Source organism: Mastigoproctus giganteus, chromosome 4 (assembly GCF_048544385.1).
Source record: "Mastigoproctus giganteus isolate SK-2022 chromosome 4, ASM4854438v1, whole genome shotgun sequence".
Lineage (NCBI taxonomy): Eukaryota > Metazoa > Arthropoda > Arachnida > Uropygi > Thelyphonidae > Mastigoproctus > Mastigoproctus giganteus.
The window spans coordinates 123083267-123106303 of record NC_143578.1 but is presented as its reverse complement, the minus strand read 5'-3'; the positions used below and the strand labels follow the sequence as shown (position 1 = coordinate 123106303).

At 39.0% G+C, this 23037-nt stretch overlaps 1 protein-coding gene across 2 annotated transcripts in view; it reads left to right on the top strand.

The window, feature by feature from the left end:
• Positions 1 to 23037, top strand: part of LOC150087037 (aurora kinase C-like) — a 237956-nt gene that overhangs the window by 161157 nt on the left and 53762 nt on the right. For both annotated transcript variants that reach the window (XM_090371770.1, XM_090371769.1), the window contains exon 6: positions 466 to 604. In XM_090371770.1, the coding sequence (XP_090227896.1) occupies positions 466 to 604 (139 nt within the window). The remainder of the gene's footprint in view (positions 1 to 465; positions 605 to 23037) is intronic.

Sequence of the window (23037 nt, the reverse complement as noted above, 5' to 3'; positions counted from 1 at the left end):
ATATTTTTTGCCTTTATACACCCCGCATTCTGCTTTAGATGTGGCCTATCAGTATAGATCACTGAAGTCTTCCCTCATTTATATATCTTTTATCTATTTTATATGACTTGCGTTTGGTGTATTATATACTTAGTTGTTGATATACCAAAAAAATCCTGAATCAAACTCCTCCACACACAGAAATCTATATTAGCTTCAGATGTTTTAGCATCACTCAACAAAGAAAAGTCTCTGAGAATCTTATTGTGGATAGGGGATTGGAAGAGACTATATATGTGTTTGTATACTTGGTTTAGTTTGTATACTTGGAAAATAAATTTCTTTGGAAAGCTTGTGAGATAATTGTGGTGATGTGCTAATTGAGTATATTTGAACAATTTTTCAATTGTTAGAATGTACTCAATGCATTTTTGGACTGTGTGTGCTTACTTCAAGTCTGAATTTTAAATAAAAATTGTCTTTCAGGCATCCAAATATCCTTCGTTTATATAATTATTTTGTTGATACAAGGAAGATTTATCTTATTCTTGAATTTGCACCCAGAGGTGAAATATATAAAATGCTTAATAAAGAAGGCCATTTTGATGAGAAGAGAACAGCATCTGTAAGTATATACAATTGATATATGATTTTGCTTAGATACTCTTGGAAACTTGCGTTTAGTATTTAGTAGTGGGAGATGATTCAAAAAAGCAAGCTTATAAAGCATCAGAAAAAAAAAAAAAAAAACTACCTGCATCATCCATCCATCCATTCCTTTCAAGAATTTGTCTAGTTTTACCTTGAATTTATCCAGTTCTGTAACAACAGATACAAGTTTGGTCTAACAGTCAACCATCCTTCCTCAATTTGAATTTATGCCCCCCCCCCATGTATGAAGTCTCAATAAGAGGAAGAATGCCATCAATATTGAGTTTACTCATTCAAATCAAGGCTTTAAACATCTCAATCAGATCTCATTGTAGGTCCCCTCTGAGCAGTGCAGATGCAGCCTGTCCGCACTGCTCAGAGAAATTCATTTCTGATTGCACAATTACCCACCAGGTCTTTTTCATTTTCCACTGCACTGAGTATAGTACCATATAGTTGGTGTGTTAATCTGGGATTATTGCTACTCATATGCAGTACCTTGCAGTTGTCAATGTAAAACTTCAACTGCCATTTCTCAGCCCATCTGCTAATTTTTTTTTTTAGATTTTGTTGTGATAGTTAATGATTATTGTCATTAACTACCCAAATATAGTGCAAATATAGACATTAAGCCTGATATATACCATCATCACTATAATTAAGAAATACAGAAAACAACAATCGGACCAGCACTGAAACCCAGAAGATTCCATTAATTACATTAGTTCATGAAGAGCAGTGTTTGTTGATATTTTCTCAGTCTTTTCCCACTCATCCATCCCGTTATTCATAGCAGTAACATGCCACATTTCTCCAGTTTGCACAGCAGTCTGTTATGTGCAACGGTATGAAAAGCCTTCCCGAAATCCAGAAATATGATATCAACATTATTTCTTGCATCATAGTAATCCAATCAAATTAGGCAAACATTCACACATCTCCAGACCATAGGAACCTCCCCTGAATTCAAGGGTGTTCTCATAATTATGGCTAAGGATTTACTTACCTCCTTTGCTGCCTCCCTTGATATAATTGGAAAGATCCCATCCACCCCAGGAGCATTTTTTTAGGCAACAATTTCTCTTCCACTTTCCTCTTAGTTATCTCAAAATCATTCAGCTCACTGTTAGATTTTGATAAACTTCTGGCATCCCCTTCCATAAAGAATAAAGAATTTAAACCATTGACATCTGTCAATTAATATCCTTTTCTACACTGTTTCATAATCCATTGACACATTCATTGATTCTGTCTAAATGAATTAGAGAGCATCATTGTTTAGCAGCTTTTTTTATATTAGTATTAGGCAAATAATGTATTAAAAGACGAAATGCACAAGGCATAATTTCTTATAGGTTTAGGTAATTAACTATATAATATCAGTGTAGATACACCATGATTTACCCATAAATTTGAACTACATATGTAGTGTAAAGTCATCGTTTTAATTGTATCTCATATTGTGGGTGCCTTCACAACGAGATAGTTGGTATTGCACTACTTCAAATAAATAACGCTTCTCTAGGAGAGAAGACTGTTGTTATTTATTTTCAGTGGATACTGCCACCGAGATAATCGTTTCGAGGTTAGGGCTTCATCATCAGTGGGTTGGCAGGTACCCTGGTAATGCAACATGCCATCACAGTTGTGAAGTTATTTCCACAATATGAGAGATGCCAAATGGTGTAGGTAGTAATAATGTATTAGAAGATGAAATGCACAAGGCATAATTTCTTATGGGTTTAGGTAATTAACTATCATATAGGTTAGTGCAAAAGCATCATTTTAACGTAGCCATCTACCAAAGTAGTTAAATTAATTAATTTAATTGGCATCGTTTTGGTTATATCTCATATTGTGAATGAGATATAACCTAAAAAAACACCCACCGAATTGGCATCCTTTTGGTTATATCTCATATTGTGAGGCGCCTCCGTAGCCAGGTGGGCAGGAGCAACAGTGCGTAGCACACGCTTCTTGATTAGACCGGGGTTCGAGCCCGTGACCACCAAATACGGAGGATGCGGAAAGGTCAGGGAATGACCACCGCATATTCTCGGAGCAATATGGCCTTAGTTGCTAATGCTCCTAAAAAAACAAATAACAAATATCTCATATTGTGAATGAGATGTAACCTAAAAAAAAACACCCACCGAAGAGAGGCCAACAAGCTTTGAAACAGTGCTGTCTGGGTGGTTGGTATCCGCTGAGAATAAATAACGGTAGTCTTCTCCACTGGTGAAATGTTATTTATTCGAGGTGGTACAATACCATGGCAACTCATTGTGAAGGCATTCACAATATCAGATATAACCAAAACAATGCCAATTAAATTAATTAATTTAACTACTTTAGTAGATGGCTACATTAAAACGATGCTTTTGCACTAACCTACATATTGGTCATTCTATCTCGTAGCATGAGGCCTTTGCCCTTAAATAATTTATATGTAATTAACTATATAATACCAGTGTAGATACACCATAATTTGTCCATAAATTTGAACTGTGAAGGCATCATTTTAATTGTATCTCATATTGTGGGTGCCTTCACAACGAGATAGCTGGTATTGCACTACTTCAAATAAATAATGCTTTACCTGCCCACCCACTGATGATGAAGCCCGCTAGCTTCAAAACGATCGTCTGGGTGTTGGTATCCACTGAAAATAAATAACAGTAGTCTTCTCTACTAGAGAAGCATTATTTATTTGAAGTAGTGCAATACCAGCTATCTTGTTGTGAAGGCACCCACAATATGAGATATAGACGATCGTTTCGAAGCTAGTGAGCTTTATCAATGGATACCAATTGTGAAATAACTTTGCGACTGTAATGGCATGTTGCATTACCAGGGTACATGCTGCCCACCCACTGGTGATGAAGCCCACTAGCTTCGAAATGATTGTCTGGGTGGTGGTATCCACTGAAAATAAATAATAGTAGTCTTATCTAATAGAGAAGCATTATTTATTTGAAGTAGTGCAATACCAGCTATCTCGTTGTGAAGGCACCACCAATACAATTAAAATGATGCCGTTACACTACATACGTAGTTAAAATTTATGGGTGTAAACTATGGTGTATCTATACCGATATTATATAGGCAAATAATGCAAAAAACAAAACTTGTACAGCATTAGCAAAAAAAACCCCTCTCACATCACCTGTCCATCCACTCCAGCAATTTGCTAGTTCTTTGTTGAATATATTCAAACTACCAACATTTACAACAAATGGAAGTTTCTTCCAACAATCATCTACCTGCTGGTTGATGGCAAACTTCTGCACATCTATCCTGAACCAGTCTTTCCTAAATTCAAATTTATGTCGCCTTGTATTTAATCTGAGCAACAGGACAAATGTTATCAGCACTGAGCTTGCTCAATCCATTCAAAGACTTAAACACCTTAGTCAAATCACATTGCAGATGCCTAGTTTCCAGATGCTGCAATTTGAAGAACTGAAACTTATATTGGTACGAGTACCCTGTTGTTCCTGTCATCAATCTCGTTGGCCTTCTCTACACATATTCCAACAGATCGACATCCTTCCTAAAATGAGGCCTCCATCCAGTATGCAGTACTCAAGTTACACCCTAACCATAGCCTTATACAATACAATAATGACCTCCTTATTTCTACTGGCAAAGTTACTGCATATCATTGACAAAATCCCATGAACTACCCTGCCAGACTGTCTGCATTGTTTTTTTTTTTTTTTTTTTTATGAAAACCCCAAACACGAGAGGTATTAGAAGCTATAGTACTTAGTACCGTTCATGGGTTTGAGGTTGAGAACACGAAAGAAGATATTTGTTGACATTAGACTTGAACTTCTGTAGACTGTAATTTTCAGGAAATACGTATGAAGGAAGGTTGTTCTAGAAAATGGCAGTTGAATGAATAAACAAGGAAGATGAAAAGTTGGTTCTGTGAGTTTGAAGTTGGACAGTAAATGGATGTTGGCTGGTGGCGGCACATTTTCAGACTGTTTTGAAAGAGAGAGAGAGAGAGAGAGAGAGAGCGGGAATTATAGAAGCCAATTCAGAAGAACAGTGCCCATGGAAGTATCTGTAGAAAAGGCATGCAGCAGAAACAGTACGTCTATGAGACAACGAGTGGAGAGAGACTGTTAGAGAGGATCATTAATTAGCATAACTGCCCTCTTCTGAATGGAATCTAGAAGCTTGAGAGAGGTTTTGGGGCACCATCCCAGATTGTTCCAATATCATAGAATATTGGAACAATATTCTATGGTACGGTAGATTTGCGATTTGTACAGAAAGAGAGAACAGCTGTTTGGAAGAAAAGTAAAGGTGAGAGCGAAAGAGAAAACCAAGTTTTTTAGATGCAGAGGAAGCAATATTTGTAATGTGCTTGTGCCAAGAGAGATTAGAAGTCAAGGTAATCCCCAAAACAGATATATCATTTTGCCTAGAAATCGGAGTGTCACCAAAGATAAGCATTGGAGAAGAAGAATCCTTGTTGTTAGATATAAGACAAGACTGAGTTTTAGAAGGATTGAAATCAACTAAGTTGTCTCTGCTCCACTGGAGAATTACCTGGAGATTGGCATTTAAGGAATTGGTAGCGGATATTCGAGAAGTTGAAACTGATTGAGCAGGGTAAGGTTTCTCAAAATGGAAAGTGGAATGCAATGTGCTATCATCGGCAAAACTATGGATAGGATTTCGGGCCAATGGAAGAAGCTCATTAATATACAAGAGGAAAAGAGTGGGGGGAAAGAACTGAACCTTGGTGGGCACCAGCATTAGTGGAGAAGTTAGAAGACAGAGAGCCGTCTACCATCACCCTCTTCGAGCCCGTTACCACCAAATACGGAAGATGCAGAAAGGTCAGGGAATGACCACTGCATAACCCGGAGCAATATGGCCTTAGTTGCTAATGCTCCGAAAAACCAAAACAACCAACCATCACCCTCAGTGAGCAATCAGAGAGAAAACTGGATAACCAATTACAAAAAAACAGTTTACCAAACCATAAGATGGAAGCTTGTTTAGCTTTATGCCAAACACTATCGAAAGCCTTTGAGATGTCAAGAGCAACTGCTTGTGTTTCACCGAACTTTTCCATTGAAATTGTCCATAAATGGGTATCATAAGCCAGAATATCACCACCAGTGGATTGACACTGACGAAATCCATATTGGCAAACATTGATCAGATGGAAGGTTTCTATGTAGTTTTTAGAGTTGGATGTTAATTGATTTCTCCATTACTTTAGAAATAGTAGAAGTAATTGCAATGGGACGATAATTGGATGGGAGGGATTTGTCACCCTTTTTAGGAACTGGTTGGATATGAGCAAATTTCCAAGCAGAAGGAAAAACACCTTTGGAATAAGAAAGTGAAAAAAGGTGGCGTAGAATAGTAGTAAGTTCAGGAGCACAAGTGGAGAAATACCATCAGGACCTGGAGCTTTCTTAGCATCAAGATTTGTCAAAATCCTTCTGACATCCTTTTGACCGAAGACCATAGGAGGCATTGAATGGAGCGCATTGGGAATGGTGAGAGGTGTTTTACCAAGTTCATTAATACGTGAGTTGGAAGAAAAATGGTATGCTACTAGCATGTTAGCTTTATCCTTGGCTGAAGTGACAACAGAACCATCTGGTTTTGACAGGTGGGAGCAGAGATGGGCAAAAGTTGCGGCCAATAGCTTTGGCAAGAAACAGAATGCTCGGCTACCATTAGGGAAAGAAGAAAGTTTTCTACTCTTAGTCTGTTCAAAATCTAGTTTCAACTAATTAATAACTGCTTTACAATTGTTTCGAGCTTTTGTGTAGGCAGAAAATGAAACTGAAGAATTGGAAACAAGCCAATTACGATATGCAACATTCTTCTCTTGAACAGCCTTAGTACATTTATTGGAAATCCAAGGTTTAGATAAAGGATCAGATTTTAAAGTGGCGTGTGGAATAAAGGATTCCATTACTACAAGAATAATTCCGCTGACACACGATCCGAGCAAAGTTGACATCAGAAGTTTTAAGACAGTAATCCGACCAAGGAAAAGAAGAAAAGAAATCGTGCAGGTCATCCCATTTTGGCATTCTTGTAATGCCAAAATGGGATAAAACTGAGCAGTAGTTGAATCAACCGGTAACTGAGATTCTGTCAGAAAAAGTACATGGGGTTTGGCAGACTGCAAGTGGAAATGGACATTGTTGAGATTAGAATTGAGACCACGTATATTTGTGAAATGAACTAGGAAGTGTTTGGGAGGTTTAGATCGTTTTGCAGATAAGCTTATTCTATTAGTTTGACAATTCATGGTGTATTCATTAGTAAGAAAGGTGGGGAAGACATGCTGTATGAAGTAATGAAATTTGTGGATATGGCGTACACATGGTAAGAATATACCCAGATCCATGACATAACGTGGCCTCAACAATGCCCCTCGCATACACACTACTCAGACTCCCTCCAGTCACTATCTGGAAGAGTAGAGGTAGCAAGATTATACACTAGCTGATCCGGAAGCCTCCTAAAGAGTTACCAATAGGTTTAGTCCAGTGTACTAACTAGCGGCTGGCCTGCGAACGCCGTTTTACAGCTGTACCCTCGAAAAGTAAGGAAGATTGGATCTCGCCATGATGTTCATCATAACCTCAAAAGTCATCAGTCATACTGCATGATGGAAGAGATGGGAAAGGGTTGACCGGAACTTAGCTCTGGAGACTAAACACGGGTTCCACCACTTCAAGCCTCCAATAAGCAAAGTGGTGGTATTGCACTGGTTGATGAGTCATCTACCACCTAGTATTGCCTGGAAACACAGAGGGGGCGGCATTCCTCCATGTGGTTGGGTGCCACACCTCGACCCCTGCTTATGTTGTTTCACATCTGGTTGTCACCCACAGTGTGCTTGTGCATGGAGGTTATAACCAGGATTACTAACAGTCCCACCATCGTGAAGATGCAAGCAGAGGATTTGGCTGTCACAAACCGTACGGACCTCGCTGAAATTGGGTCCACTTGACTTGAATGTCACCCGAATATCAGTTCCATCAGTGTTTTAGACTTTTGTCTAAAACGCTGATGGAACTGTGACAACCTCAAGGACCAAGTTTAGAGAACATTATGTATTTTACTATGAAATTACCCCAGATGTGTTTCCTTTTCCTGCAATCTGAGTGTAATACCACACAGTTGGTACGTTATTCTGTATGAATACTACCAATATGCAGTACCTTGCATTTGTCCATGCTAAACTTCCATTGCCATTTTCAGCTCAACTACCTAATTCTTCTAGATCTTTATGTAATAGCATACCTTGACCTGTAATATTCAGACTTAGACGTTAAGCCTAAAAAATTAGACATTTATCAATATCATTAATAAATATAGAAAACATCACAGAATCCAGCACTGAACTTCAGGGAACTCTGCTAATTAGTCCATGAAGAGCAGCATCCATTGATAACCACTTTCTGTCTTCTCTGACTCAACCATCCCTTTATGCATAATAATAACATGCCTTTAATGTCACACTGCTCCAATTTTTACAGCCGTCTTTACTATTAGCATTAGTAGAGGCATATGATGCAAGACAGCAAGTTTTTATACAGCTTTAGCCAAAAAAAAAAAAAAAAAAAAAAACCCTTCCTGTTTCATCCATTCATTCACACCAAAAGTTTAGTTCAGCCTTGGATTTATTTAAGCTGTAGACTTCCACAACGACAGATCGAAATTTGTTCCAGCAATCAACCACAAAGGCAAATTCCGCACATCTATTCTACAACCATCTTTCCTCAATTTGAATTTATGCCCCCTCAGGTGCGGAATCTGGGCACAAGAAGAATCCCATCAGCATTGAGCTTGCTCAAACCATTCAAGGCCTTATACACCTCAATCAGATCACCTCCCAGGTGCTTAGTCTTCAGATGCTGCAATTTGCAGAACTTAAGCCTATCTTGGTAAAAGCAATCTGTTGTTTCACTCACTAATATCATTGCCCTTCTCTGTACTCATTCTAGTAGCTCAACATCTTTCCTAGCAGTACGCAAGGTGTGGCCAGACCATTGCCTTATACAAGGGGGTTACAGACTATCTTAAGTCTACCATCAGCATCTGTTTCCTGATAATTTAATATTCATCCCATGCATTTTTCTTTTCTGCCACGAGTCTCATTAGTTCATATGACATCCATTTAGGCCTAAACCTTGAACAGTATTTCTTAGTTGGTATGAGAAGCCTAGTCACTTCCAAGATTAATTCCTTGAATGTTTAGAATTTGCTGTTGTTGACATCAGTTGGTCCCACTGTATAGAATTTAAAACTGTCTGAGACCACTTTAGTCACCTTTATGAAAGCAAAAACCTTTCCCTTTACCCCTGATAGTGGTTACATCTTTGAGTAAATTCCACATTGCTACCTAGTGGTTCCTTTATCTGCAGATTCTTAATGCATGAATAATCACTGCTGATAATCAGATCAAGAGTATTACCCCCTCTGGTAATACTCTTGATCTTGATCTTGCCTTTCAAACATGCTGCTGTAGAAAACAATCATCCAATAAATCCACAAAAGTCTTGCTAGTGTGTGAGTGATCAACCCACAAATTCCAGTCTATATCTGGGAAGTTAAAATCCCCTATTATAAGAAAATCTGATTTACTGGCCTACTTTATTTCTCTGTACAGTTGTTCGTTGTACTCATCAGAGTCATTAGGCCTATAACACACTCCTACTCTCAGCTTTGCTTTCTCTATTTTTGTTTATGTGCAACAGTATCAAAAGCTTTTTTGAAAGGCAAGTATGTGTTATTAAAGTTATTTTTTGCATTCACTTCGTTGGTTACTGCATGCATGCATCAAAGTAGCCAGTCAAATATTTCAAGCTAGATAACCCCTTTATAGATCCATGCTTTGACTGCAGTATAACTGCTTTCCTGTCAATCTTGTACTTCAGCAGTTCCCAAATTACTGAGATTTACGGACTTGCTTCAAAAATCAAAACAAATTTGTGGACTCCTATCTGTGTGTATATATGTATATAATATCGGTGTGTAGATACACCATAGACAACTCTTAAGAAACTACAAAGTAGTTGTTGTAGGCATCATTTGCTCTTTCTCATATTGTGCTCTGCCTTCATGACGATTTTCCATGATATTGCACTACCTCGAATAAGTAATGCTTCATTAATAGAGAAGACTATTGTTACTTATTCTCAGTGAGTACCACCACCCAGACATGTTTCAAGGCTATTGTGAATTTAATGTGAAAAAAACCCCATTGGACCAGATCTATTAAATCAAACGAGTGAATTATAAAATCCAAACCTAAATCATGAAAAATCTTAATTCAGACGATCATTTCAAAGCTATTTGTGAATTTAATGTGAAAAATAATCCATTGGACCAGGTCTATTAAACCAAACAAATGAGTTTAAAATTTAAACCTATATCATGGAACTGTTTTGATGAGAGCCTAAGAGATCTACATTTTTATCAAGAAAACTGAATTTTGCAATAAACGAAAAAAAACACAGGTGTGTTTTTTTTTTTTTTTTTTTTTTTCCTCTCTAAATAACTAAAACCATTACTTAAGATGAACCTCATCTCCAACCAAACTGCACAGAAGAGGTGGCTCTCCCCACCTTTTCAAAAACTTATCAGACCCTAAACACCATTTTTCCAACTGTAAAAACCTTTGCATGGAAGCAGACATTGTTTGTTTCAAGTCCCAAAGATATTCCCTAAAGGTCCCAAACCTTTTCCGTTTTCAAAGCTTCCACACATGATATTTTGCCTCTGTAATTAAAAATATCAGGAACATTTTTTTCTTGCCCAAGGGATGATCGAATTGCAAGTAAATTACCTCCTCTAGTGTAACTGTCTTATCCTCAAAAATCTACAAATTCTTTTCCAGACTTCCTGCGCGAATCGACAGTAATAAAATAAATGGTACACTGTTTCAATTTCAGTACAAAATTCGCATAATCTGTTGCCTGTCTGACTAAATCTATACGTAATATCGTTCACTGGTATGTTTCCGTAACCAACCCTCCACGAAAAATCAATACGCGATGGGTAGTTTCCGCCAATTTTTAGATTTTTAAAAAACAATTGCGCATTATGGTTTCCTAAATTTGGATTTTCTGAGTTAAACAGTGCCCAGTAGAGTCATTTTAAACCACCCTTAAAAGGATCTATATCTTTCTCCCTTAACTGCGTGCACATATCCCGAATTTTTTTGTAATATATAGGAATTTTCTCTGCTTTTGGCCCTAGATAATTGCCGCCTTTAATTAAGGCTGTATTAAATCCCATAAAATATTTTATCAGTACCGCTACCAAATGGTTAGATTGTACCATATTAGCCACATCCAGGAGTCTCTTACAGCTACACCTTAAATTAATTTTTGGAATACTTATTCCCCCATCTTCCCACGGTAAAAATAAAGATTTCTGCGCTATCTCTTGCCGTTTTCCTCCCCATAGAAACTGAAATGTTGGAACGTAAAATCGTCTCATTGTCCTAGCTGTGATTCCTGTTATAAACACCGTGTATAAGATCATAGGAAGAATTACGGTTCTGACAATAATGGATTTGTTCTCAAAAGAAAACTGTCCCACTTCCCACTCTTTTAAACTTTCCTGTATTTTAGTGGTGAGCCCTCCTACGGGTAGCATGGGACTCTCTCTAAACGGAACTCCCAATATTTGGATCGATTTATCCGACTCCACTTCTCGTTGTGGTAAAGGCCGATGTACCCATTCCCCTAGCAGTTTGATCCTAGTCTTGTCTTCGTTTATGTTTAACCCCGACTTCTTACCAAAAGAAGTAACCAGTGACATAAATTCTTCCACAGCATAACTCGTAGTGAGAGTGGCGGTAACATCATCCGCAGACACTATACATTTACAATGCTCTGCCGGCTTTGGCAACGGTATCCCCTGAATGGCCTCAGTTCTGTCTATTCTTCCCAGTAGTAGTTCTAGTGTTAACGTAAATAACAAAGGACTAAGCGGACATCCTTGTTTTACTCCCCTATCAATTTTAATGTTCTTCGAAATTTCTCCATTTATCAAAAGTCGTGTGCTACTACGTGTATATAGATTTCTCAGGACTGTAAACAACTTAGATCCTATGTTCGTATCTTTAATTATAGAGAAAAGGTAGTCGTGGTCGATTCTATCGAAAGCCTTTTCTAGGTCGATTGCCACTAACACTAAATTGTAACTCTTTCTTTTCCGATATTCTAATATATCTTTTAATAGCCAAAGGTTATATTCTATTCGCCTCCCCGGTATACCGTAGCACTGTGTGCTTCTAACTACCTGGGTTGCGTCGCGTTTTAGCTTAGTTGTCAAAATCTTTGCAAATATTTTGTAGTCACAATTAGCCAACGTTATAGGTCTCCAGTTAGCATCATCATCATCATCATCATCATCAGCCATTTTCAATCCACTGCATTATGAAGGCCTCTCCAGCAACTTTCCAGTTCCTTCTGTTTTGAGCACTGGCCATCCATTTACTACTCAAAAACTCATGAATTCCATCTCCGCCTTTGTCTTCCAGGTTTTCTTCTAGCTCCTCTTGGGTACCATTCTGTTATTTTCTTAGTCCATCTGTCATCATGTCTTCGAGCTATGTGTCCTGCCCAAGACCATTTTAGTTCTTTAGTTTTGATAAGAATGTCCTTTACTTGAGTTTGCTGCCTAATCCATGTGTTTCTCTTCTTATCTAACAGTCTGATTCCCAATATAATTCGTTCCATTCTTCGCTGTGTAGTTCTTAGCTTCTCTTCCATTCTTTTGGTGAGTGCCCAAGTTTCACTTCCATAAGTCATGGTGGGGAGTATACATTGATTCATTATTTTACGTTTCAGACAGACTGGAATATTGCTCTTCAGTATGTGACTATATTTCCTGAATGCTATCCATCCAAAATTTATTCTTCTCTTGACTTCCAGCCATTTATCATTATTACAGCTAATAACTTGTCCCAGATAAGTATATGACTCCACCTTTTCAATTACTGCTCCTTCAATCATTATTTCCCTTTCCGTGGCATACTTGTTCATCATTACTTTTGTTTTAGCCATATTCATCTTTAGTCCAAAATCCTTACTAACTGTGCATAACTGATTAAGATTTTCCTCTAATTCTTTGGGATCGTGGCTTATGACCACAATGTCATCTGCAAATCGTAAATGGTTTAGGTACTCTCCGTTCACATTGACTCCTTTCTGCGACCAGTCTAATCTTGTGAAAGCTTCCTCAAGGGCAGCAGTAAACAGCTTCGGAGATATTGTCTCCTTGTCGAACTCCTTTCTCGATTTTAAATTTCCTACTGTCTTTGTCTAGTCTAATAAAGGATGTAGCACTCTCATATATTTTCTTCAAAATCATAATATATGGAGTATCTATGCCTTGTCTTTCCAGTGCCCGAAACATTGCCTTATGCTGTATGGAGTCAAATGCCTTTTCATAATCCACAAATGCCAGGCATAATGGTGTTTTATATTCATTTGCTTTCTCCATTAGCTGTGATATTACGTGAAGGTGATCCATAGTTGAGAATCCTGTCCTAAAGCCAGCTTGCTCTTTCGGTTGATTCTCATCAAGTATTCTTTCTAATCTGTTAGTAATGACCCTTGTGAACAACTTGTAGATATGGGATAACAAGCTAATTGGTCTATAATTTCCAATTTCTGATTTATCTCCTTTCTTATGCAGCAAAACTATGATTGCATTATTCCACTGCTTAGGCATCACACCTTTTCTAATGCACTTTGTGAAGAGCCTTGCCAGTTTTTGTGTTATGTCTCTTCCTCCCAATTTTAACAACTCTACAGTAACTTCATCTTCCCCCGGGGTTTTCCGATTCTTCATTTTCTTCAATGCATGTTCTACCTCATCAGGAAGAATATCGGGTATGTCGTATGTGTTGCTACTTTGCAATCCATCTTCCCCACTGCTGGTATCATTCCCTCGCTCCTTGTATAATTCTCTATAGCAGTCTTCTGCTATTTGAATTATGCCTTCTCTGCTGTTTATAAGTACACCATCACTATTCTTCAGTTTCAGTATCATTTGTCTTTCTGTATTACTGCTCATGGCTGCTGATTTAAATCCTTTGTTTTCCCTTAATGCTTGTTCTACTTTTCTTGTGTTAAATCTTCTTATGTCCTCTCTGAGTCTCTTTCTAATGGCTTTGCATAACTCAGTATACTCAATTTTCTCCCTGTCAGTGTTTTTCTTGCTCTTCATTTGTCGTCTTTGGTTCATCATGACAAGTGTTTCTTGACTAATTTTTTCTTCTTTGGATTTCTGTTTCCCTATAGGTTTCTTGGGCTTTATCACTTTCAGAAAGTTGTAATATTCCTCGTCGATATCTTGGTCCTGAGCAGTCTGCAGAAGCTCAAACTTGTTCTTAAGTTCCAGTACATACTGCTTTTTCCCCTCCTCTGTTATTTCAAAGACCTTTGTATTATGTACTCGAGTCAGTTTTTTCCTTTCCTTTCCTACATCTATATCAAGTGTACATCTTACCATTCTGTGATCACTTCCAACATTTACCTTATTCAGGACGGTAACATCATTCACAATATATCTTCTGTTAGTGAGGATGAAGTCGATTTCATTAGTTGTTAATCCATTTGGACTCTTCCATGTCCACTTTCTGTTCACCCTTTTCTTGAAAAAAGTGTTCATTACTGACATTCCTTGAGATTCTGCAAATTCCACAAGTCTTTCACCTCTTTTATTTCTTTCACCAATTCCAAAATTTCCTATAGTTCCTCTTTCTGCGCTGTTTTGCCTTTTTCCAACCTTAGCATTAAAGTCCCCCATAATAATAGTGTAGTGGGTTTTCTGCTCATCTAGAAGACTCTCAATTTCAGTGTACATTTCTTCAACCTCTTCATCATCATGGCTCGATGTTGGTGCATAAATCATTATAATCTTTAGCTTGTACCTCTTAGAAATCTTGAGTATTAGTCTTGACACCCTTGGTGATGTACTTTTGAATTCCAAAATGTTGTTTTTAAAATCTTTATGGACCAGAAACCCAACTCCACCTTCACTCCTTTCACTGTTTCCATTGGTGTACAGCAGATTTCCACTTGATAAACTTATAAGTGATTCATTTCTTCTTCTTGTTTCAGCCAAACCGATGATATTCCAATTCACATTTTCTAATTCCTTTTCCAGCTCTAATATCCTGTCTTCACCGATGAGTGATCGTACGTTATGACAGGCCAAGTTCAATTTCCGTGCATGGCAGCCTGGTCGTACCCAGAGATTCTTAGCACCCTCTGCTTCCACTCTGATCCTCTCGCTGCCGTAAGAGGGAGAGTGAAAGCTGCTGGGGACTGAGGGCCATTTGTATTGTTGTGCTCTCATTGCTGGAGGGTTTGGTCTTTTCCTCTTCACGCTGACCAGGTGTCTTGAAGAGAACCACTCTACACGTTCGTTGCCACCTAAGTGACATAACAGGGCTTACCATCGAGAAGGTGTGCATGAGTGGATTTTAGGGAGGCAGGCCAACCGGACTTCTCCTAAATCTTCTGTAATAGAGAGATATTGGATCCATCAGTGTTTTAGGCTGAGTGTCTGATAACACACACAGGATACCTGTTCCCCTCTTAGCAATTTTCGTTAAATCCCGTCCATGCTTCGGAATGAAAGTAGTATAGGCATTTAAAAAGCCTTCGGGTACAACCCCTTCCTGAAAAAATTTGTTAAAGACGGCCAGAAGAATAGGCGCTAACAAGTTCCAAAATTTCTTATAAAATTCCACCCCCAAACCATCCGGTCCCGGCACGCGTCGTAATTTACATGATTTTAGAGCCACAGTTAGATCCCCCATAATTATTTCCTTGTCCTGTAATGCTTTTTGCTCGGGTATGAATTGTCCAATCATCCAAATGGAGTTGTCTCTCTCTTTTTTCTGCAAAGCAAGCTCTTTTTCATAGTAATTTACAAAACTATTCATAATAGTTAGCATTGTTGAATGTGTGTTGTCATCGTCTTTAATTTCCTGAACCGTTTTGGCTAAATTATTTAGCCTTAGTCTTCTTTGGTAAAACGCAGCTAAAGAACTATCAGCCTCCCTAAATTTCAGCTGTATTTTTCGTGCCTTTTCTTTCTCTTCTTCCAATATTATACCGTCAGTAATCGCTTGTACTTCCGCTGTTGCCCTTCCATCCCCGCACCGTTGGTAAATTCTCTTTTCTTGTAAGAGATCTTTCAGTCTGTTTCTGCGTTGTTCATTTCTTTCCTTAATTTTGGAGTAATAAAATGATTTAGCACTTTCTTTAATTTTCGCCAACATTTCCCACTCATTTCCACCTTGCTCTACTATCTCTTTAATAACTGTTGTAAAGTCCCAGTCCTCTCTCTCCAGAACTGCTGGGTTGAGCTTCCAATAGCCTTTACCCAGACTAACGTTCGTAAATAAATCTCCCTTCCACATTACTGCCATGTGATCTGAAAGTTGTCGACCTCCCGCAAATTTCACATGCCGTATCATTGTTATCTTATCCTTCAACTGACTCGTTGCATAAATGCAATCTATCCTAGTTCCTATATTATTGGCTATTCTCGTGGCCGCTCGTTTCCCCGGATTTTTTTCCCTCCAGACGTCTACCAAGTCCAATTTAGTAAATAAATAAATAAATAAATTTTCTGTTTATACTCTGGGACGATCAAACGGTCAGAGGAGTTTACAAGATACACAGAATACAAGAAACAGCACCATATTCAGCAGTCACGGGCTTGAACCCCGGTCACTCAAGGCATGTGTCCTTATGTACCCGCATGCCTGACCACTAGGCTACGGCGGCCTCAGACAAACCTCGATTAATTCACGACCCCCCCTCCCCCGTACCATGATACGGGGTACCCGCCAGAATTTTGTCCATAATGGGGTCAGGAACGCAGTTCCAGTCCCCTGCCATTATAACCCACTGCACCCCCCTCATATAGTTGCCCAGCCCCTGAAACAGAGTTTTCCTTCCTAAAGTGGAATTTGGACTATAGACACAGATTAGTCTAATTGTGCACCCCCCATAACTCTGATCCACTGCCACAACCCAACCTTCTGTATCCCTACCCGCCAGTCGTACAGTCCCTAAAATTGGAGGAACCACTACTGTTCCTACCCCTGTGGATCGATTTGTCCCAAAACTCCAAAATCCTAACAACCGGTATCTGTTTTGAAACTGCTGGATGTCTGCTAAACTTGCGAAGTGGGTTTCTTGTAGAAACCAAATCTTTACTCCCATGTTCATCATAATTTGCCATATCATCCTTTGTTTGTTAATCGCTCTCAGACCCTGTACATTTAACGACATAAATGTTATTCCGGACATTATGAGCAGAACTTTACTAGAACTTCTGCTAAGATATTCCTATGTTCGGCATTTAACTTTAACTTGTTACTGGTGAGCAACACGGTGAGATCTCCAACATTCTTGTTTTTAATATTGGAAATAACGAAATCGCCCCAATTGAACTGAATATTAACTACTTGACCCTCCTCGTTTTCATTCTAAAGAAAATTCGGTTCTCCTCGAGTTTTAACAATTTCCGCCAAGCTTCGCCTATATTCCCTGTATTCTTTTGTGTTTCCTACTACATTTAACCATTCTATTCCTTCGTATTCCCTCGTTTGTGTGCCATCTGAATCCGAATCAGACCCCGAAAGTGTTTTGCAATCTTTCTTACCGCCTGACAAAATTGATACCTCTTCCCCCTCTATTTGTTTTGTTTTGGTCTCTTCTTGAATTTGCTCTGTTCCCCCTTTTGCTCTTTTAGTTTTAGCACTTATTTATTCTTTCTCCCCCGCTTATGTACATTTTGTACTGTATTTTCCGCTTCCATATCCTCGGTTAGTTCTGCGTGTTCCAATTGTGTTACCGACATACCATACGCTATTGTAAACGTTGGTGTGATTTCTTTAATCTGCGTCTCACCCCTCTGCGCTACTATAGTTTCCCCGCTCTCAGCGTTAGGCATATCTTTTGGCGGCTCGCTCGCTTTCTGCTGTCCTCCCCCACCAGCAACTCTTTCGGCAAACATGCGTTCCGGGCATTGAATGAATTTATGCGTGGAAGCTCCGCATTTTTTACAGTTATTAAGGCAGTTGGCCGTAATATGACCAGTGCCATTACAATTAAAACAACGTGATTTTTGGCATTCTGCTCCCAAATGTTCTTTACCTCCACTCGTCAAGCAAACTTTCTGAACTCCTGGGTAATTTATTAATAACCTATGACCCATCAAATCGATGATGTTTGGCACGGGCGTTTTCATGTCAATATTAATTTGCACCGTACCTGTTTCTACGCCTGGCCATTCCTCATATTCTTTCCTGTGAATCTTTACAACCTTACCAAACTTGTTAAAAAAACTCTCGACAGGATTATTAGACATTTCTACCGGAAACCTGTCAGTAGTAACCACTTTGCATATGTTACCAATTTGCACAGGTTTGATCATTACGTCTCTAATAGAAAACCCTTTCAAAACCTTTTCTCTTGCCTCTATTGTTTTCAAGACCAACTGATATTTTTGCCTCGGTAATGGGGTTAATCCTTTTATCTCGTGAACCGAAACAACCTGATTCACTCCCCGCATTACCTCTCTAATTGGACAAACCTCTGTAGTCTGAAACTCCACTGTTCTTTCTCTAAAAAAGAACTGTGCCATAATTAATCTTGGTTCCTTAAGGAAAATGAATAGTTAAAAAATCCCGTGTCCTGCCTGACACCAGCAAAACGAAAAAAGAAAATAGCTAACTTGGCAGGAATAAATTTCAAAGAAATGTAAAACAAAAGAAAATCAATCACCTACTACCCTCCTAAAGGAGGTTCCCCACAATGGGGTAACCTCAGCTGGAAGGACCGCCGCTAACCTCTTGATACGATCAGACACTTTCCTCAAACTTCAGAACGAGTAGAACACCAATGAACGAAACAATTCACAAACCAAACTAGCCTCTAGACATGTTTCAAGGCTATTGGCCTATCATTAGTGGGTGGGCAGGTACCCTGGTATTGCAGACATGACGACCCAGTTGTGAAGATAATCACACAATATGAGAGATGCCAAAAGGTGTATATGACACATATACATTGCGTTCCTTGAGTGGACCGGGGTTCAAGCCCGTGACTACTAAATACGATAAATATTTGTATTGGCAATTTATTGTAAACTCTACTGACTTGGTTATCGTGCCGGAGTATAAACAAAAAATTTATTTATTTCATTGGGTGTGACCCTTTATGGGGATCTCTTCACCCAGACAAAAGAAAGGGGACAGATGATTGAAAGGCTTTTCGATGGGCAAAACCTAAAAATCTTAAACATAGGTGCCCATACTCATAGGGTTACCATTAGGTACAAGTTCAGCAATAGACCTCATCATCTGCTCACCAACTTTGTTTCTGTTTTGTAATTAGTCTGTTTCAATGATCCATACAACAGTGATCCAGTTATTTGGAGAATATTGATGAACGATACACCACAGGATACAAATGGGAACAGATGGAAATTTCCCAAAGTTAACTGGGCAAAATATCAGTACCTTGCAACTTTAGATGAAGAAGTCATAATGTCCTCTGATAGTGCAGTCATGTGTGTCATGAATCGAATATTCTCTGCAGCGGACATTGCGTTTCCACAGTCTTTCAGTAAATATTGTAAACAGGAGAAGCACTGGTGGAATGAAGAGTGCAGTATAGCAAAAAAGAGCAAGATAAGGCTCAGAATCAGTTCAGACGGTTCCCCACCACTGCTGATCTCATAATATACAAGAAGGCAAAAGCTAAAACTTGTTGTATCAGGCAGAAATTCCAGAAAGAATCCTTGATGTCTTTTGCCAGTAAGGTTGGACAGAACAGAGTAGGCCCTGATGGAATTCCTTATGTATTATTTTTCTTCCTTATAACAGAATTTACACTGAAGATACCTATCCTGACAGTTGGCAACTCAAGTGTACCAGCCTGTACAAAACATGGGAAAGATCACACAAACCCAAATCATTATTGCTCTCACATTGTCTTGGAAAAATCTTACAAAGAATATTAAATAATCATCTAATGAGACATCTAATCTTCTCTATCCTAATCAATGTGGTTTTCTGAAAAATAGATCAACTTTAGGTGTCATGACAAAGGCAGAAGCAAACACACTCATGAACCAAAACATTATGGCCACTCCTGTCTCCATGAGTGGATGCACCCATGGCACCTAGTAGTGATGTCGCTGACTGGCACAGCATATATAGTGACAGCATGAGTAATGCCTGTCAGTTCATCAGTACAAAGTTGTGCAATGGGGAAAGGAAAGGATCTGATAGAGTTTGACTAGGGAATGATGTGTGGCCCCAGAAGGCAAGCCCAGCATCTTGGTGACTACAGGAATTGTTGACTGTTCTAGGGCCACCGTAGTGAAGGTGTGGGGAATGGCCCGAAGACGGACACACACAACCACCCAATGTGCATGGGGAGACCACCACTGGTTGACATTTAAGGTGAATGGTAGTTGGCACGTACTATCTAGGACAACAGATGGTTCATGACCCCTCTGTTCATGGCAGACTGAAACCAGAATGCATGGAGATTTCTTAGCATAACATACCAGATGGCCTGGTCGTGATGCTCTTGTAGATAGGTCTATGCAGTAGGTAACCTGTTTGGTTGCCCAAGTTGATCGAACATCAACACCACCTGCAGTTGGCACAGGAGTACCGCTCTTGGACAACTGGAAAAGAGTTGCCTGGTCTGGAGAATCAAGGTTGCAGCTCCATCACACCACTGGAAGGGTGCATATTCAATGGCAAGTAGGCGAACAGCTGCAACCAGATTGCACGGTTGGGCAAAAACAGGCTGGCTGTAGTGGTGTCATGGTGTGAGAAATATTTTCATGGACATACTGGGTTCCCTCATCCCCTTGGAAAATACCCTCACTTCAGCATTGTTTCAGACCAAGTTTTTCCATACATGGTGATTGTGTATCCAAATGACAATGGACTCTTTCAACAAGACAAAGCCTTGTGTTTCAAGGCCTGCATTGTGCAAGAATGGTTCAAGGATCATGTCCAAGAATTTTGTGTGTTCCCATGGCTGCAAAATTCCTCGGACATCAATCTATTGAACATTTGTGGGATGCAGTGAAACTCGGCATTCACTAATCCACACCAGTACTTCGCTCCATTGCCGAACTTCGGAATGTTCTTCTGTTCAGCTGGTCCTGGACACCTGAGGACAGCTATTTCAGTTGTCATGACGTCAATGCACTCCCAGTGCAAGCAGTTATAATAGTGAAAGGTGGCTAACACACTATTAGGTAGGTGGTTGTAATGGCTTGCTCATGAGTGTAAGGCCAGACTTCTCATAGTATTCGTGGATGATAAATTAAATGTTTTTGTGCACATAAAATCTTTCTTTGAATTTTTTATGCAGCTTTGTTAGAACTTTAGTTTAGTATGTTTGATTGACCATCTAATTTGGTGGGAAGTATTCTACCATAAAGACTTAGAGGGAAACAGGTATTCTGTGTGTTATCAGACACTCAGTCTAAAATGCTGATGGATCCAATATCTTTCTATTACAGAAGATTTAGGAGAAGTCCGGTTGGCCTGACTCCCTAAAATCCACTCATGCACACCTTCTCAATGGTAAGCCCTGTTACATCACTTAGGTGGCAACGAATGTGTAGAGTGGTTCTCTTCAAGATGCCTGGTCAGCGTGAAGAGGAAAAGACCAAACCCTCCAGCATATGACAGCACGACGAAACAAATGGCCCTCAGTACCCAGCGACTTTCACTCCCCCTCTTACGACAGCGAGAGGATCAGAGTGGAAGCAGAGAGTGCTAAGAATCTCTGAGTATGACCAGGCTACCATGCACGGAAACTGAACTTGGCCTGTTACAATGCAAGATCGCTCATCGGTGAAGACAGGATATTAGAGCTGGAAAAGGAACTAGAAAATGTGAATTGGAATATCATCGGTTTGGCTGAAACAACAAGAAGAAGAAGAAGAAATGCACTTATAAGTTTATCAAGTGGAAATCTGCTGTACACCAATGGAAACAGTGAAAGGAGTGAAAGTGGAGTTGGGTTTCTGGTCCATAAAGATTTAAAAAACATTTTGGAATTCAAAAGTACATCACCAAGGGTGTCAAGACTAATACTCAAGATTTCTAAGAGGTATAAGCTAAAGTTTATAATGATTTATGCACCAACATCGAGCCATGATGATGTTGAAGAAATGTACACCGAAGTTGAGTCTTCTAGATGAACAGAAAACCCACTCAACTATTATTACGGGGGACTTCAATGCTAAGGTTGGAAAAAGATAAAACAGAGCAGAAAGGGGAACTATAGGAAATTTTGGAATTGGTGAAAGAAATGAAAGAGGTGAAAGACTTGTGGAATTTGCAGAATCTCAAGGAATGTCAGTAATGAACACTTTTTTCAAGAAAAGGGTGAACAGAAAGTGGACATGGAAGAGTTCAAATGGATTAATAACTAATGAAATCGAATTCATCCTCACTAACAGAAGATATATCGTGAATGATGTTACTGTCCTGAATAAGGTAAATGTTGGAAGTGATCACAGAATGGTACGATGCACACTTGATATAGATGTAGGAAAGGAAAGGTAAAAAACTGACTCGAGTAAATAACACAAAGGTCTTTGAGATAACAGAAGAGGAAAAAAAACAGTATGTACTGGAACTTAAGAACAAGTTTGAGCTTCTACAAACTGGTCAGGACCAAGATATCGACAAGGAATATTACAACTTTCTGAAAGTGATAAAGCCCAAGAAACCTATAGGGAAAAAGAAATCCAAAGAAGAAAAAATTAGTCAAGAAACACTTGTTATGATGAACCGAAGCCAACAAATGAAGAGCAAGATAAACACTGACAAGGAGAAAATTGAGTATACTGAGTTATGCAAAGCCATTAGAAAGAGAGACTCAGAGAGGATATAAGAAGATTTAACAAGAAAAGTAGAACAAGCATTAAGGGAAAACAAAGGACTTAAATCAGCAGCCATGAGCAGTAGTACAGAAAGACAAATCATATTGAAACTGAAGAATAGCGATGGTGTACTTTATAAATAGCAGAAAAGGCATAATTCAAATAGCAGAAGCCTACTATAGAGAATTATACAAGAAGCAAGGGAATGATGCCAGCAGTGGGAAAGATGGATTGGAAATTAGCAACACATACGACATACATGATATTCTTCCTGATGAGGTCGAACATGCGTCGAAAAAAATGAAGAATCAGAAAGCCCCGGGTGAAGATGAAGTTACTGTAGAGTTGTTAAAATTGGGAGAAAGAGACATAACATAAAAACTGGCAAGGCTCTTCACAAAATGCATTAGAAAGGTGTGACGCCTAAGCAGTGGAATAATG